The sequence below is a fragment of the Condylostylus longicornis genome, unplaced genomic scaffold (genome assembly GCF_029603195.1).
Source record: "Condylostylus longicornis isolate FDR11 unplaced genomic scaffold, ASM2960319v2 ptg000010l, whole genome shotgun sequence".
NCBI lineage: Eukaryota > Metazoa > Arthropoda > Insecta > Diptera > Dolichopodidae > Condylostylus > Condylostylus longicornis.
In genome coordinates, this window is record NW_026577979.1 from 19,555,785 (window position 1) to 19,573,458 (window position 17,674).

A 17,674-nucleotide genomic window follows, 5' to 3' on the forward strand; every position below is an offset into this window, starting at 1 on the left:
AAACGGTAAACAAGCATCACATAATGTAAGTAACAATGAGGTAAAAAGAAAAACAAAACGGAAAAAATAAAAACATTAAAAGTATGTTAAAAAATAGCAGTAGCGATAGGTAACGGTAAAAAGCAATGACTTAACATCAAAGCAGTTGATATTTTTATTTTCTTCGCATTTATAAGTTTGTATTCAATACTTTTACAACAGCATACATACAAATGTGTAAATATAATGTGTATGTATGTAAAAATAACATTTTGTTTTTACTTCCCATTAACCCTGTGCGATTTTAAAATCGTATGAGATTGCAATATTGCAATTTTATTAAATTGTTTAATTAAATAATTGATTAAAAATATGAAGCTGTAAGTTATATGAAAATTACATAAAATTTGGGTCTAGAAGCCATTGCTTAATTAACAATTGAAGAGGTAAGTGGACAAAGGGGTTAACTTACATTTGCATTGTGACACATTTTTTTATTAACAAATTGTAAAACTATTAAAAAATTTTTTTTTTTTTCAATGGTTGATAATTTTTCCGAAATATAATTTTTTTTTTTTTTTTTTTTTTTATTGGTGTGAAAAGAAAACTTCCTTTTATTCGGAATAAAATACTTTTATTTTTCGCTAATATATTTCGTGCGCTACATACGCACTTTATCAAAGCTGATTTTCTTCTAATTAAGACAACAAACAATAAAAATTGAAATCTATTAAAATTAGGAATATTATACCTGACTTAATATAATCTACCTGACTTAATCTAGAATTTGATTATTTATTTTTTTTTTTTTTTTTTTTTTTTTTTATTATTTACAAACTAAATTTATACCTGTTTTAAACCTTAAAACTGGTCAAATAATTAATTTAAAGAGCCAAGTAGCCGCGTTACCTTCGTCTGCGTTTAGTAGGCAGTCCTTGTTTGATTTGTATATCTGCATGCTTTCATGAACTTCTCTCCTGTGTTTTCCTTTTACCTCTTTTATTACCTTTAAGTTATCTTTCGTGATTGTGTGGTTCGTTTCATAAATGTGTTTTGCAACCATAGAATCGAAAATCCGGTTAAATCCTACTCTCCTTGCACGTTTTATTTCACTTAAATGTTCCTTAAGTCTTGTTGTAACGGGTCTCTTCGTTTGTCCTATGTAAAATTTATCGCAATTATTACAATTGATTTTGTACACACCGCATCTTTCATGTATCTTCAATTTATCCTTAGCCGAATTTAACAAACTCCCAAGTTGATATTTACTAATGGTTTCCGATGTCCGAATATTGTGTTTCCTTAGTTGTTTATTTATCAAGTTTGTACAGTGATGATCATAACTTAAAGATGCCCATGTTGTTCTTTGTTCTTCCAATATCCTGTTCTGTTTAAACAATGTGCTCATATTCTCCTGCTCAATTTTTCGTTTTTTCTTCCCAATGAGTTTGTTAATACGTTCAGTAGAATAACCGTTCTTCACAGCCGTGTCCAAAATGAAGTTTACTTCTGATCTATAGTCGTGTCTGTCCATCGGTGTGGTTAGCATTCTATGGATCATAGAGTTGAACGCCGCCATTTTATGTTTCGTTGAATGGTACGAGTCCCGTGGAATGCATCTTTGTGTTGTTGTTTTCTTCCTATATATCTTGAATCCAATTTTTTCAGATTTTCTTTTCACCAATATGTCCAAAAAAGGTAACACTCCATTTTCCTCAATTTCAAATGTAAATTCGATGTTTCTATGTAATTTGTTGATGCATCTGTTTATATTCTCCAGTTCTTCCTTGTCCACTATCGCGAAGACATCATCAACATACCGCATCCATACTCTAGGCATCAGAGAATCCTCCTCCATTCTTTTTTCCAATTTGGACATAAATAATTCTGCGATAAATGGTGAAAGTGGATTGCCCATCGATACTCCCGATGTTGTTCTGTACATCTCGTTTCTGAATTCGAAGTAATTCTCCTCCATGCAAAACTATTAATTTTTTTGTTACTTATCTCCTACGGGACCTTTCAATCTCGTCTTCTATTAGGTTTCTAACTATAAGAGTAATCACAGTTGAAAATATATGATATTAAATGATGTTCTATCCGAAAAGCCCGATTTTCGTCAAAATGTTAGTTAACCCCTTTGTCCACTTACCTCTTCAATTAACACATTTTTTTATTCAACTTAAAAAACACCTCACCTTTTTTTCGTATTTGTCAGAACTTAAACAGTCAAAACTATTAAAATTTACAAGAAACACAAAATGTAACAAAAATGTCACTTAACCTTATTTAAGTCACATTTTAACCGATTAACTCGCCGCTGGTTTTTTTTTTAAATACTTTAAAAGTTTAAATTTTACCATTTTTCAAGATGAGACAACATTATAATCGCGAAGAATAAGTTAAGTTTAAAATACGTACATACATAAAATTTAAATTTTAAAATTAAGTACGTCATAAAAATTTTTCAAATAATAAGAAAAAAAAATGATCGCAAATAAGGAAATATTTAAAAAACAAGAAAATTTGTTTATTCCAGGTTTTTGTTTTCCGTGTTTGCAAAGTCATGAATAAAATCAAAGTGTTTGTTTTGTAAATTATATAATTTGCTAAGCGGGTGAAAATGAAATGGCAACATTTCCCTTACTTTACGTTGAAAAATTTTTATAATGAATATCAAAATTTTATCAAGAATAAAAAAAGCACACTATATTTGGTTTTTGTATAAAATCCTCATATGTACCATTATCAGTAGGACAGTATCATTTTCAGTTCGTGTAAGTTAAATTTTCTATGTTTCATTTGATCTCAGATCAACTTTTTTTCTTCTTTTATCCTTTCATTGTACTTATCGTCAAAAATGGTTAAGTAATACAGTTTCTTCTCTAGATAAATCAAAAAAGGGTGAACCGTATTTTTTTGTGCGCTCAATTCTCGTTACAATTGCAATGTAAAATTACATAAATTGGAGATTATTAGATGTTCTTAAAAGGCACTGTGGTAGGTACCGTCATTACCTTACACCTTTACTTTGATTTTTGCAAAAAAATTCACCCCTAATCTGAAAATTCTTATTTACTTATTCAAATCTTTATCTTACTTACTGTTTTTTAATTATTATATTTATACAGTGTTCCTACATATCTAACATTAATATTTCTGTGGTAACAATAAACAGAAGCTATTATCAATATTTGCATGTTGAAAATTTTGACAACTTTTCTTTTTTTCTCACAATCAAACTAATATTTTGATTATAGAACTTCTACATTTTCAAACATTTGTACTCCAGCAGTAAGATAAAAACAAAAATATTTAATTTAATGATGGTTAAATATAAATTTTTTTATGTTGATTTAAGTTACTTTTTATTGTGACCACAGAATTTTAAAAATATGTTTGTTTACATTTATATAAATAAACGCGATCTAATATATGGTACTTATGAGTAAAGGTTACACATACACACACATCTCGAAATTTAATAAAAAAAATTTAATAAAAAAAAGAGGTGAGTAATGAATGACGAGAAAACATTTGTTTTCCTCTTTTTTTTTATTCTAAATATAGAAGCATTTTCAATTACTGGAATTTACCTATGCTCGTACATCTTTGGATTTGTGTATTTTTTTCCGTAAAGGTCGTCGTCGTAGTTATACACACTTACTCAATCGTTTTTCTATTACCAGTATTATTTGAAAAAAAAAGTGAATTAAAAAAAAAAACAAAAACATTTTTTTTTTCAACTCTTTTCTTTTGATTTTATTTTTCGGTTTTGTTCTTATTTATTGAAATGATAACCCTACAGTAATTATTGACTTTTATAACGAGTTAACCTTTACAGTACATTAATTTTACGGTAATGATTTTTCTGAAATAACAAAAATTATTTTCCATTTTTTCTTTGATTTTTTTTTTAAATAAAAGAGAAAAAAAATTACAAAAAACAACAAGAAAAATCACAACAATCCAGTAAAGTCTGAAGAACTTCAAATGAAAAAATAAGAGCAGAGAATTTTTTTATTTACAAAAATCCTTGAAAAAAAGTTTTTAAGAGAAGATAAAAGTAAAGAAATAAATTTAATTATCCAGTTTGTATGTATGTATGGGTAGATAGAAATATACACACATATGTATATGCATGGAACGTAATATTTTTGAAACCTACGGTTATACATAGAATGTACTTATAGTTCGTATTTAACATCCTATTAATAAAATAAGTGTTCAAATAAATTTTTATAATAATCAAGGCTTTTGATATATTTCTAAGTCATTCACAATATTTATAGATGTGAAAATTTTCGCTTTAACATATTATAAACACGTAATTATTTATCTGATTGCGATATGTCAAAAAAAGGTGGTAATTCTAGTGATATAAAAATATTAGAACGATCTAAGAATTTAATGTTAAAAAAATCATAGCTGTATTCACACATTTAAGTTGTATGGGGAGAAAAAAATTCAATAAGAAATTTCACTTTTGACAAAATATTTTTAATTAAATATTAACGTACAAGCTATATTTTTTTATTGAATTTAAAAAAAAATTTAAGTACATAAGTAAGTACCTACTTTTAATGTTTTTATGCTTAAATAATTTCTTATTTAGAAAATTATATTTTGATTTAAAGAGACGAAAAAATATTTTAGAAAAAATCAATTGAAAGAACGTAAATGTCAAAAAAAAGTTTATCTTTTATGTGTTATACATTTAAATAGTATGCTCATGTAGTACTATTATTGGTACTATAAGTGGCATATTAATAAAATTTTAATAGCATTTTAAACATTAGAAGGCAATAGCGACTCTTACAAGTTCCAAGACCTTTATTTTTCTAAATTACAATTCGTTATTAAATAAATGAAACCAAAACATTCAATTTTTTTAATCTTATATTTTAAAAATAAATATATACAGCCTTCACTGGGCATATGCACTATGCTTAACGGCGTTTCCCGTTTTAATGCTGCGAAAGCCAGATCAAACTTTTTGAAAAAACATTTAAGATTCTAGAAGTCGGGTGAGGCATTTATCCAAAAATGACTGTATTTAGCTTCTTAACTATTATTGAAAAGATCCATTAATTCGTTTTCTGCCAATAAATTTGCACAGATTTTAACGTCATATAGAAAATCGCATTTTGCAAACATTTGAATATGACAGTTAAACTCATGTTACTTTAAAAGTAATTTTAACCTTAGAACACAAATCTATAATAGAAGTTGAATGAACAAGTACAACAGTTCGTAAATATCATGACAATGTTTTTATAATAATATTTTAAATAATAATAATATTTTAAATAATAATAATATGTAATACCATTATAACGTTAAACTATCAAAAAATAGTTGTGATTTAGTAGACAATAAAGTAATTTTATTTAACAATTACGTACATATATAAATTATAAAAATATTTTTACATAAGTATAATAAGGAAAATTTTACGAAAATTATTTTTCGTTTGTTCTGTTTTTAAATATTATACAATGGTCGGATTTTAAATGCATGAAATGGAACAATACCAATTTTGGTTGTAAAATTTACGAATATTTCTTGAACTTTGAAGTTATTAGCTTAATTATAAGTATTAACAAAATTTTTTCGGAGAAATTTAAGTACTAGAAAAATTAAAAGGCTAACCATCACTAAAATTTTTCATTTGAGATTAAGTATTAATTTTAAAAATGTCATAGAAATTACATAAGACATTAACATTTAAATATTAAAAAATTACTGATAAAATCTTGAAATATTATTGATACAATTTAAAGCTTGAATAGGATTTTAAAATTTAAAAACTAAAACTAACCCATAAATAATATCCACGAATATTTATGTAAATAACCCTGTAATTTATTCTTCAATAAATAGTAATAACCAAATGAGATTTCGGTTAAATTACAAATTCTTTTTTAATACAATTGCTTTAAAACTAATTAAACAACAATTATTATATTTACAATTTGTTAATTTAAATTCAAACAATGTAATTTGAATATTAAACTACATAAATTAGTAATGTAAATTTATAATGTCCATACATTCACACATTATACAGCATATTATAGCTAGATTTCAATAGCAATTTTTATTAGATCTAATGATCTGCGTTAGGTATGATAGTATGTTGTTGTTGATTATATAAATTTATCCATTAAAAATTCTATATTAATATTAAGTATATTATGGTAAGAATTTCATTGAAATTAACGAAAATCTGAAAATTTATTGAAGTTAGGTTGTCCATACAATGTCACTGTCGACATATTATAATGTATAACAAGCAAATTTTATAATTGGTATATTAGATCTTTAAGTAATTATTAACTATACATAAATATTTCTAAGTAGCATGACCAATATATTTTGAGAATTATGACGCTTAGAATTCATGACCAATATCAATTCAGACATTTTAAATTTAGCAGAAAATGACCTAGATCTGACGCAGATTCCATTCGAAATTCAAATTGACAAGAAAAACCGCGTAAACAAATAAATACCATATAACTAATTTATTTCGTTTAATTCTTGTTTTCGAGAAAGTTTTAGCGAAATTTCAATAAGTTATTAAATTTACATAAGTAATTTACCGCTCATATTATTATTTACCTAAAAATTAAGTATCTTTCTAAAATTAATTTTTTAAACTTATTGTGCGAGACTTACTTAGTATATTTTATACTAACAAAAAATTTTAACAGAAAATCTAATACAAAAATTTTATATAACACAAAAAATCATATTGCATATGTACATACATGTATGTATTGTATATATATGCACATAAAATTTATTTCAATTTGAACTAATTTTTGAATTTACTTTGTAAAATTTATTAAACAAGTAAAATTCAAAAAAGCAAGATGAAAAACGTTTTTTCTTTGCATTGACTAAAAAGAAAAAATAAATGAAAATCGTCATTAACCCCTGTTCACTGTCTTACTTACTCGTTCATTAAAACCAAAACATCAAAACAAATAGCAATAACAAAATATAACTGTATTATCAAAAGTAATACAGTTATATTTTGTTATTGTTTTTTTTTTGTGCATTAGTTGAAGCTTAACATTAACTATCAGCAGCATAATTGTATACATATAGTGTATATGGAGATACAGTATATGAAGTCCAATACTTGACTATTTATACATAATATATTAACACTCTCTATAAATAATTTTACCCACGTTTATTATATGGCATTAAAAGAAAAACTAGTTTTCTTTCAAAAAAAAAAAACATAAGAAAGAAAATTAAATTGAGAATAATTTTCTTTATTTTCCATTTACTTAATTCAATTTCTTTTGAAAACTAGAACTTCAAAATTGGTACAAGAAACGGTCACCAAACATTTTTCCTATGCTTTTATTTTGTTTCTCTTAAAAAAAATTAATAACTATATAAGTAAATTTTGTAGGATAAGTTAGGGTGCAAACGTATGGTCTTCGACAGAAAAATGATTTTATTCTGAAATTCTAACTCTATGTAAGCTATATAATTTTTGAGATTCTCATAATTCTTTTCATTCTATAATGTTTTCAATTCAAACTACTCATTCTTATTCAAATAATTCTAACTTATTTTTATTTGTCCAAGTGATTTGTGAAGCATCCAACTATAAAGTACATTAAGTCTTTTCCATGAGTAACATAATATTAGAGAACCATAATGAACAGTAAAGCTATGAAAGTCAGGACTCATTCTACCAAATCATATTTCAATTAAGGTTGGCGAGTCCTAAAATAAAAAACATATCTAAATATTTTCTCATTCAACAAAACTCTAACAACTTCATTTATTTTGAGACAAAAAATTATTACGAGTATAATTGCACATACATGTATACCTACTTACTTATGTATCTATCTTTGTATATTTTGGTAATGTGTTGTGTGAATGTATGTAGCTTTGTGAATATTACATGAATGCAATTTAAGTTGACCCAATAAAATAAGTAAGTATTTTACCGAAAAAAAAAAAATTTAAAAAAAAACTAACAAATAAGTTAATAAACAACAAATAAAGAGGAAAGTTTATACTAAAAATAAATAAAGTAATAAACAAAAAACTAAAACAAATATTTTGTTTCCGCCATTCTATAGAACTAGACTTAAAAATTATGGTCTTATTAATTTGTTTTTACATAAATTGTACGGTACTCGTAGCTTAGACATCTTAATTTCGATTGCAATTGTATGGTTTAATTCTTGTCCTACACACTCCTGCAAAAATTGCTTGGTCTTAGCTCGGTTTTAAGAAACAGGAAAAACATTTTTATACTTAAAGATTTATGGACAGATTAAATTTAGCAATAAATTTCTAAAAATTAATAAAATAAACTCTGGAAACTTAAAGACGTATTAGCTTATTAAAGGTTCTTTTCTTCTAAATTAGAAAACTAGTCATTGTTTCAAGTGCTTGAAGAGATTGTAAAAACTCACCAATATAAGTAGAGCAACTTTTATTGATTAAGTACGAGGTAAAACTCGAAAAGATCTTGTTAAAAACTACAAAATTATTTAAATAATTAATGTTGGATACAGAAACATTTCTGAATAATAAAGAATGAACGCACTGGAAAATTATCACTAAATTAGAGTGTCTGTGTTTTTATAGTTTTACAAGTCTTGAGGTAAAAACTCGTTAAAGCTAGGATTCTCCGATCGAAGTTCTCCAATTTCGATTTAACCAATGAATCCTTTAGCGAGATAAAGCAAATAAGAAATATTATAGCATTTTTATTACTCTTATAAATCATTACACATCATAAGAATATGTGATCTGAGTTTAAAAACTTTTATTGCAATATTTGAAATTAGTTTTTCTGGTTTTTAGCTGTTACTCGTACATGATATTCGAGTTGGTCCAATTAACCTAGCAGCCATGTTCATACATGCAAACATGTACAGACCGGAGATGCAGGGAAGTTAATATACCCTTATGGAAAGTGCAGGTATAATAAAGATCTAAAAGACTATCAATTCAATTAGAATATTTTTGTTTATTTTAACATTTCTAATAATTAAATTCCATTTTCCAAATTTGATTTATGAGAAACTCTGTTAAATTATTTACAAACTTAAAAATTGTTTCACAACTTTTTACTAATAATTCTACGTTTTGTGCTGAGTCTTATACTAAAATATTTATTGTTGTTTCTTTTAAATAAGTACTTAGTTATACTTTGCTAAACCAAATCGTTGCTTTGTACTAATTTAAAATACATGTTGGTTTAATTTCTTTTTAATGAATTTCTAAAATACCTACAATTTCTTATAAGTATCACAATAATTTTATTTCATGAAGCCATAAATTCCAAATAAACTCAGTTTGATATCACATTATAATTTACTTACTTTTACTCTTATTAAATTTACTTATTAATATAACGAAATATATTTACCGTAACTCATTGTAGAAAATATTTTCTAATTTTATATTCATAATAATAATATGTATGTAGGCATTCAACATAAATAGATACAAATTTGAATTATTTTGTATTTATTCTGCAACAAAGCAAAGAAAATAAGTAAAAGTGTTTTAACCTTCTTTTTTCTCTAGAAAACGGATATCTAATCAAAAAGGTATTGTTATGGAACACAAGTACAAAATTAATACATGTGCAACATAATAGATACGTGTATAGTAGCTATACTTACACCTAAATTTGAAAATTTCTAAACACATTTGGTTTATACATATATACTCACATATATTTAAATATATACTTATATAAATTCTTATAAAATTCATTTAAAAATGAATATTGTATAACAATTTAGGTTAAAAATTCTATAATAGAAAATGCACTCCTTTTTTTTATAAATAATAAGTATAAATAAATAAAAATTACAAATTTATTATCAATACAGGTGAAAGTAAATTTAAAGAAATAATTTGATATGAAAGTATATTAGAAATCTTAATTTAAAGTAGTTAATGATAAATTAGAAATAAACTAAAAATTAAAGTAAAATTAAATATTATATAAAATGTGTAGAAAATTATGTTCTTTTCTTAAAATCAAGAATTACTTATACATCCAGCTACTAGGCAATGAATAGACTTGTAATATTATAAAAGTACCACAAGAAATATTTTCCATAATCACACATCAATGAATTTTAATTAAGGTGTTAAGAGAAATTAATTAGAATTTAATTAGAAATTAATTAAGTACTTTATTTTAAAATTCATAATTAGATTTTATAATAATGTAGTACATAAATAATTAAATTTTATTCAGAAAATTGTAATCAAACTTATGATTACGACTAAATTAACTAATTACACATTTTGAATAAGATATTTCTGAATCAAGGTAGGCAAAAATAAAAAATCTGACGCGGTCTGTACATAACTAAGCGGAAGGTGTATTGTCTAGTTTAACAGAAGTGTTGCACAAAATTATGAAAATGCCCTAACATAAGGTAAGTGTAGCTAATACTGACAGTGGCGGTAATACTGACATATATGAGGTTTTTTTTAGTTATTAAGAGATTTTCTCTATACAACATAAGGTAAGTGTCCCTATTACTGACATATTTCGCAACAAATTCAACTTTGGCGTGAGATATTTTATATGTGAGACACAATAAATGATCGTGTTTCCGATTTTTTGAATAATTTGGATAATTGAGAATAATGTTTTTTATAAAATTATTTAATCAAAATATTTTTTAATTCATAATTTTTCCATTAAAAATGAAGAGCAAAAATGTTCCTAATATTGACATAACCGCAAATGTTTGTGTCTATTACTGACAGTTTGTGTTCCTAATACTGACAATGTAATTTTATATGCTGTAATCCATATTCTATATACTTATGAATAATAGTTTAAAATGGTTAAAATGATAATATTCAATAAAAATGGAATAATAATTTGGATTTCTACGGATATTTCATTTTATTTAAAAAAAAAATTAAAAATTTATCATATTATAATTCAAACAAAAATAAAAAACATATTTTTTATTGAATTAAAGGTAAAAATATGTGAAATTCAGCTGATTTGAATTTATTATTACTGTAGAATGTACTTTTGCTAGTAGTCTTAATATGCAACAATGAATAAATAAAAATTTTTAAAAGATATTTATAAAAATCTAATTCGAAATTACATAATGTTTTATAAAGTATTATAAGTAATATTTGCTACAAATGTATTCTTATAAATAATACCTAAAATATGATGTACCATATCACACGAAATTATAAGAAATCAGATCATTATATTCTAAAGCTGCTAATAAGCCTATTCTAAAGCTGCTTTTTGCTTTAACAAAGACTATTTATGTATTAAGTACGTAACGAAAGCAACCCATTCTCAATTTTTAGAACAACATTTTGGGTTATTAAAAAGGACTACTTTTCTTATTTAAAGAGAACCATTTCCGTTGTGATATTTGTTATAACGTTAACGTTTACAGTAATTTTAAAGCATTTTCTTAGAAACCGAATTGTACTGTTTTATTGACAGTATTGTATACAATATTGATACACAATTTATTAGACGAATATCACTATTGAAAAGGTAAAAAGGTCGTAGTCAGATATAGGTTTTCACAAATGTAATCGATTTTCATTTGACTGAAATAGTTTAAACAATTTTAAAGTATAAAGAAATTATTTTAATTAATTAAAATGAATATAAAAATTAAAACTTTATACTGACATAATTTTGTACATAATATTGACCCTCTTTAGATCGTATTACTGACACCAGTTTTTAAAGGTAAAATACTCCGAACCTGTAGTAAATTCTTAGTGTCAGAATTCGGACATTAGAAAGAAAATTCAAATTCGATTTTAATTAAATAAATACGAAAATAAAAATTTAAATATTTTAAAAATGACGTAATTTATAAAAATACGGATTTTTGACGTATTACTGACACATATGTCAGTAATAGAAGCATGGTCGAATTTTAGATGTTTCTAATACTGACAGAAATTATTTGTTAAAATTCTTATTTATTTAACGTTTTTACTCCGAATTACTTATAAAATAAGATAAAAAATAATCAAAATATTTAATTTAATATAAATACATATATTTTTAACCCTCAAATAAGTCAAAAAGCAATAAAAACAAAATCGGAAAAATTAAGCAAAAAGTATAAGAAATTCTCCAATTCAACCCACCATTGCTATGTCTATGGAAACAAAACTGATTTATGTTCAATATTTTGGAGTTATTTCAAAACTAAATAAAAGGAAGTATTGCGATAATTTGAATTAATCTAGAAATAAAAATATATATATATGTTGTATAGAGAAAATCTCTTAATAATTATAAAAAACCTCATATATGTCAGTATTACCGCCACTGTCAGTATTAGCTACACTTACCTTATATATATTTTTTTATTTCTAGATTAATTCAAATTATCGCAATACTTTCTTTTATTTAGTTTTGAAATAACTCCAAAATATTGGGCATAAATCAGTTTTGTTTCCCTAGACATAGCAATGGTGGGTTGAATTGGAGAATTTCTTATACTTTTTGCTTAATTTTTCCGATTTTGTTTTTATTGCCTTTTGACTTATTTGAGGGTTAAATATATATGTATTTATATTAAATTAAATATTTTGATTATTTTTTATCTTATTTTATAAGTAAATCGGAGTAAAAACATTAAATAAATAAGAATTTTAACAAATAATTTCTGTCAGTATTAGAAACATCTAAAATTCGACCATGCTTCTATTACTGACATATGTGTCAGTAATACGTCAAAAATCCGTATTTTTATAAATTACGTCATTTTTAAAATATTTAAATTTTTATTTTCGTATTTATTTAATTAAAATCGAATTTGAATTTTCTTTCTAATGTCCGAATTCTGACACTAAGAATTTACTACAGGTTCGGAGTATTTTACCTTTAAAAACTGGTGTCAGTAATACGATCTAAAGAGGGTCAATATTATGAACAAAATTATGTCAGTATAAAGTTTTAATTTTGATATTCATTTTAATTAATTAAAATAATTTCTTTATACTTTAAAATTGTTTAAACTATTTCAGTCAAATGAAAATCGATTACATTTGTGAAAACCTATATCTGACTACGACCTTTTTACCTTTTTAATAGTGATATTCGTCTAATAAATTGTGTATCAATATTGTATACAATACTGTCAATAAACAGTACAATTCGGTTTTTAAAAAAATGCTTTAAAATTACTGTAAACGTTAACGTTATAACAAATATCACAACGGAAATGGTTCTCTTTAAATAAGAAAAGTAGTCCTTTTTAATAACCCAAAATGTTGTTCTAAAAATTGAGAATGGGTTGCTTTCGTTACGTACTTAATACATAAATAGTCTTTGTTAAAGCAAAAAGCAGCTTTAGAATAGGCTTATTAGCAGCTTTAGAATATATTGATCTGATTTCTTATAATTTCGTGTGATATGGTACATCATATTTTAGGTATTATTTATAAGAATACATTTGTAGCAAATCTTACTTATAATACTTTATAAAACATTATGTAATTTCGAATTAGATTTTCATAAATATCTTTTAAAAATTTTTATTTATTCATTGTTGCATATTAAGGCTACTAGCAACAGTACATTCTACAGTAATAATAAATTCAAATCAGCTGAATTACACATATTTTTACCTTTAATTCAATAAAAATATATTTTTTTTATTTTTGTTTGAATTATATTTTCATTCATTTTTAATTTTTTTTGAAATAAGATGAAATATCTGTAGAAATCTAAATTATTATTCCATTTTTATTTAATATTATCATTTTAACCATTTTAACCATTATTCATATATAGAATATAGATTACAGCATATGAAATTACATTGTCAGTATTAGGAACACAAACTGTCAGTAATAGACACAAACATTTGCGGTTATGTCAATATTAGGAACATTTTTGCTTTTCATTTTTAATCGAAAAATTATGAATTAAAAAATATTTTGATTAAATAATTTTATAAAAAACATTATTCTCAATTATCCAAATTATTCAAAAAATCGGAAACATGATCATTTATTGTGTCCTACACATAAAATATCTCACGCCAAAGTTGAATTTGTTGCGAAGTATGTCAGTAATAGGGACACTTACCTTATCTGGAAAAATGTAAATTTGGCTCTTAATAGAGATTCACGTTATCTTATCCTAATTCCTTGAACCGTTCGTCAATTACTTATTGTAGCAAATAGAACTTAAATAAGTAAGTTTTAAATTTCCAAAAATTTTATCAATTACTTAGTTCCTCAGATATGGTTAAAAAATATGAAATCGTTCCCTAATTCGGTTTCCGGGCACTGATATATATTTTCAAAATAAAATTAAATTATAGAAATAGAAACATATTTTTATTTGTACAATTCAAAACTAAATGTGACATATTTCTGGAATTCTTACTTTTAATACAGCGAGTACTAGCACGAATATTAATTTCAAAGTAAGTACTTGAGCAGTTTATGCACGAACAGATTTTTGTAAATAGTTAAAATAAATGAAGAAGAAATATTATTTAATTCCTGTACACAGCTAAAACTGAAACCGTTTTCTCTTGCTCTTTTTTTTTTCAAAAATTGTTCATTAAATACACATATTCCATAGAATCAGAAGTTGTGCTTAGCTTAAAATTTTAAAGTTTCTGATTTGCTTATAATTTACTTTGTTTCTTATAAAATTATTCTAAAATTTCATTGTATTTTTCTTTAAAAATAACTCAGTGGACTCAAACTCCAATAACACAGACATTCCTAAAAGTTGCACACAATACTTCATGGACTAAGCATAATTCACAATACGTTTTATGTATTTATAATAATTCTAATACAATTTTAATTTAAATGTTAAAAATAAAAAATACGCAAATAAAATAGTTTTTATTTCCAATTGTTTAGAGAACAATTTTTTTTTAAGGGAAAAAGAAAATTATTGTGTAAGGACAAATTTTACCTTTGAAATTAGTAATGAAGCTACCTAAATCGTTATTTATATTCTATTAACACATATGTACTTACTTTACTTCGCAAAATATGTACAAAGGCTAGCAAAAAAAAGAGTAGAATGTATGGTAAGTAGTAGTCTTTTTATATTTTTCTTAGTAGAACAACTTTTAAGTAGAACCTTTTAAGGTGCGATTTTTTTAGCACTTTCAGTCCAATTCCAGTTCCATTACGATTTCATTTTAAAAGGGAAATCGTTATCCCTACTTGTAGTTGTATACCTTATTAAATCAAAATTAAAATATTCGCACTTGTCAATCTTATATTAAATTTTTGTTTGCTTTAATTTCTATTTACAATAATATTCAAATACCTATTAAGGAAGTTACGCATGTGTTGATATTAGTACCTATCTATGTGGTCAAAAAATTAACAAGATTTCACGTGTTTATTTTGTAAATAAGTAAGATACATATACACATTTGTATATCTACGAAAAAACAAGTTTTTTTCTTTCTATTTGTCACTTTTTGTTAAGATATTTTAAAATAAGAGTTTAAGCTATTTTTGTAGCTTTGTGTTTTATATTATGCTTAAATTTTGTAAAAACCTAGATTAGTGTTAGTTTAGTAGCTACCCATCTACTTTCCAATTTGATGTTGTTAACACATTAAAACATTGTGAACACACATCTATTAATATCGTAGGTGCTCAATACAAAGGAACATGTAGCAGGATTAAACCTTCTCTGTCATCTGCTTAATAGAACATTTTTAAGTTTCATAGAATAAGAGAGAAAAGAAAATATAAAAAAACGAGGATAACAAACCCATATGTTCATAGATGAATTTCTAGTTAATAATATAATATATCTACATCGTAATAATTTATGCATGTTAATATTTTTACACTTATTTATATAACAACCATACGTAAACACAAATGAGACAAACAACTATGTAAATCAAATGAATATTTGTTGCGTGCACATGTCTATATACATATGTACATAAGTAGATATATAGATTTGTATTCAGAAATACCCACGTAAATTTTAGTTAAAATTTCTAATATGTTTTGTCAAAAATGAAAATATTAAATAAAAATTCAGAGTCCTAATTATGCGAAACAGTATAAATATATATATATACTTATATATATTATATATATATACATACATATACTATGTACTTACATATGTGTGCTTAAAGAATTTTTAACTTACCTTGTCTGACGGAATGCCTCTAGGCATTTTTTGTGTAGTTTTTCTGCTGTTTGTTGGTTGTGCTACAGCAATCCCAGTAGGGGGTGTTGTGGCGGTTGCAGGCGCAGATGATGATGGTGATGATAATGTAGGAGATTCAGCTGATGTGGTAGACATTTGGATTATAAATATGGACAGGAAGATTTTTTTAATATAATTTACTCCTTTGAAGAAAAAAATTAAATCACGATTTTTTCACCCTCTACTAAGGTTTAGAAAATAAAATGACAAAAAATATTTTCTAGGATTTTTTTTTTACAGAATGTAAAATTTTCATTTATACCTATACATACATATATTTTTTTTAATGAATTTGATATTTTGCCAATCTTATTTTTCACTTTTTTTTTCTTTTTTTTTTTGTAAAATTTAGCAACCTTGGGATTTTGAAATCATAACAAAATTAAAAACACTTAATATGATGTGGTAAATAAAAATTAAAAACAACTTTTTTTCCTTTACAATACAGAAAACCTTCTAATATACTTATTTTTTGTAGGTACATACATACATACATATATTTTTATATTATATTAAATATATCTACACTTTTTCTTCTGCTATTAATAAACTATTGAAATTTTCATTGCACCTTTTTTTTTACTTTAATAATTTGTTAAACTACTAAATTTTTTTTTCACTATCTTATTCTACTGCACATAATTTAAATGTTTTATATATATATATGTAAAATATTTATAATTTTTATTATTGTATAACACAAGCGTTCATTGATTTTTTATGTAAATTTTTCAGTTGCAAGGTAATAGTGCAACAAAGAAAAAACGTCTTCTCTACATCGGGAAATTATAAAAGCAAGAAATTCCAATTTTCATATTAGCTCATGTAAAAATTTTTAATACGATTTTTACAATTTTATTTAAAATATACAAGCGAAATATTTTCAATTTTTCTTGCTGAACACTTGCGACATTTAAATGCAAAATATACTTTTTCTTTCTCAACGAAATTGAAAAAATGTTTCCGTCCACTACCACACAATCAAATCGAACGAAATGTCAATCGTAATTTTCTTTGCCAGAATGAAATGTATTAATTTTGTTTTTGTTGGTGGAACAGCCATTTTATTTAAAATGTGCTGCCGGTGTACAAAAAATATTTGGTTTAAATCTTCTCTATTAATAAACAGGGTTGTGCAATTTTTTATTGTATTTGCATATCATGAATAAAAATTACATATTCTGTTCATGTCCACCAAACCAATAGACATCTTTAGCCTAGGCTGGTTCTAACAGTGTAAAAAATATTTTCTATTCAGAAATACCAAAGAGCAAAGTTCCGATTTAGATACTCACTGCTATAAAAAAAAACTTTCCCGCTAAAAAATTTTGCATTTTTTATAATGACACTCCTTTCTCATCATTAGTAATATATATTTTTATTTTTTATTTTTGTGATGAGTATAGTATTTTAAAAATAAAAATTAATATAGGAGAAAATTGATACACAGTTAAA

General features: G+C 24.5%; 1 protein-coding gene across 1 annotated transcript in view; it reads right to left on the minus strand.

Annotated features, from left to right (window-relative positions):
- The window catches only part of LOC129618647 (ubiquitin-like protein 3), an 81,749-nt gene extending 64,523 nt beyond the window's left edge, over window positions 1-17,226 (minus strand). Inside the window, exon 1 of the mRNA XM_055533527.1 lies at window positions 16,160-17,226. Within this exon, the coding sequence (XP_055389502.1) occupies window positions 16,160-16,315 (156 nt within the window). The 5' untranslated portion in view covers window positions 16,316-17,226. The remainder of the gene's footprint in view (window positions 1-16,159) is intronic.
- Window positions 17,227-17,674: the final 448 nt, after the last annotated feature.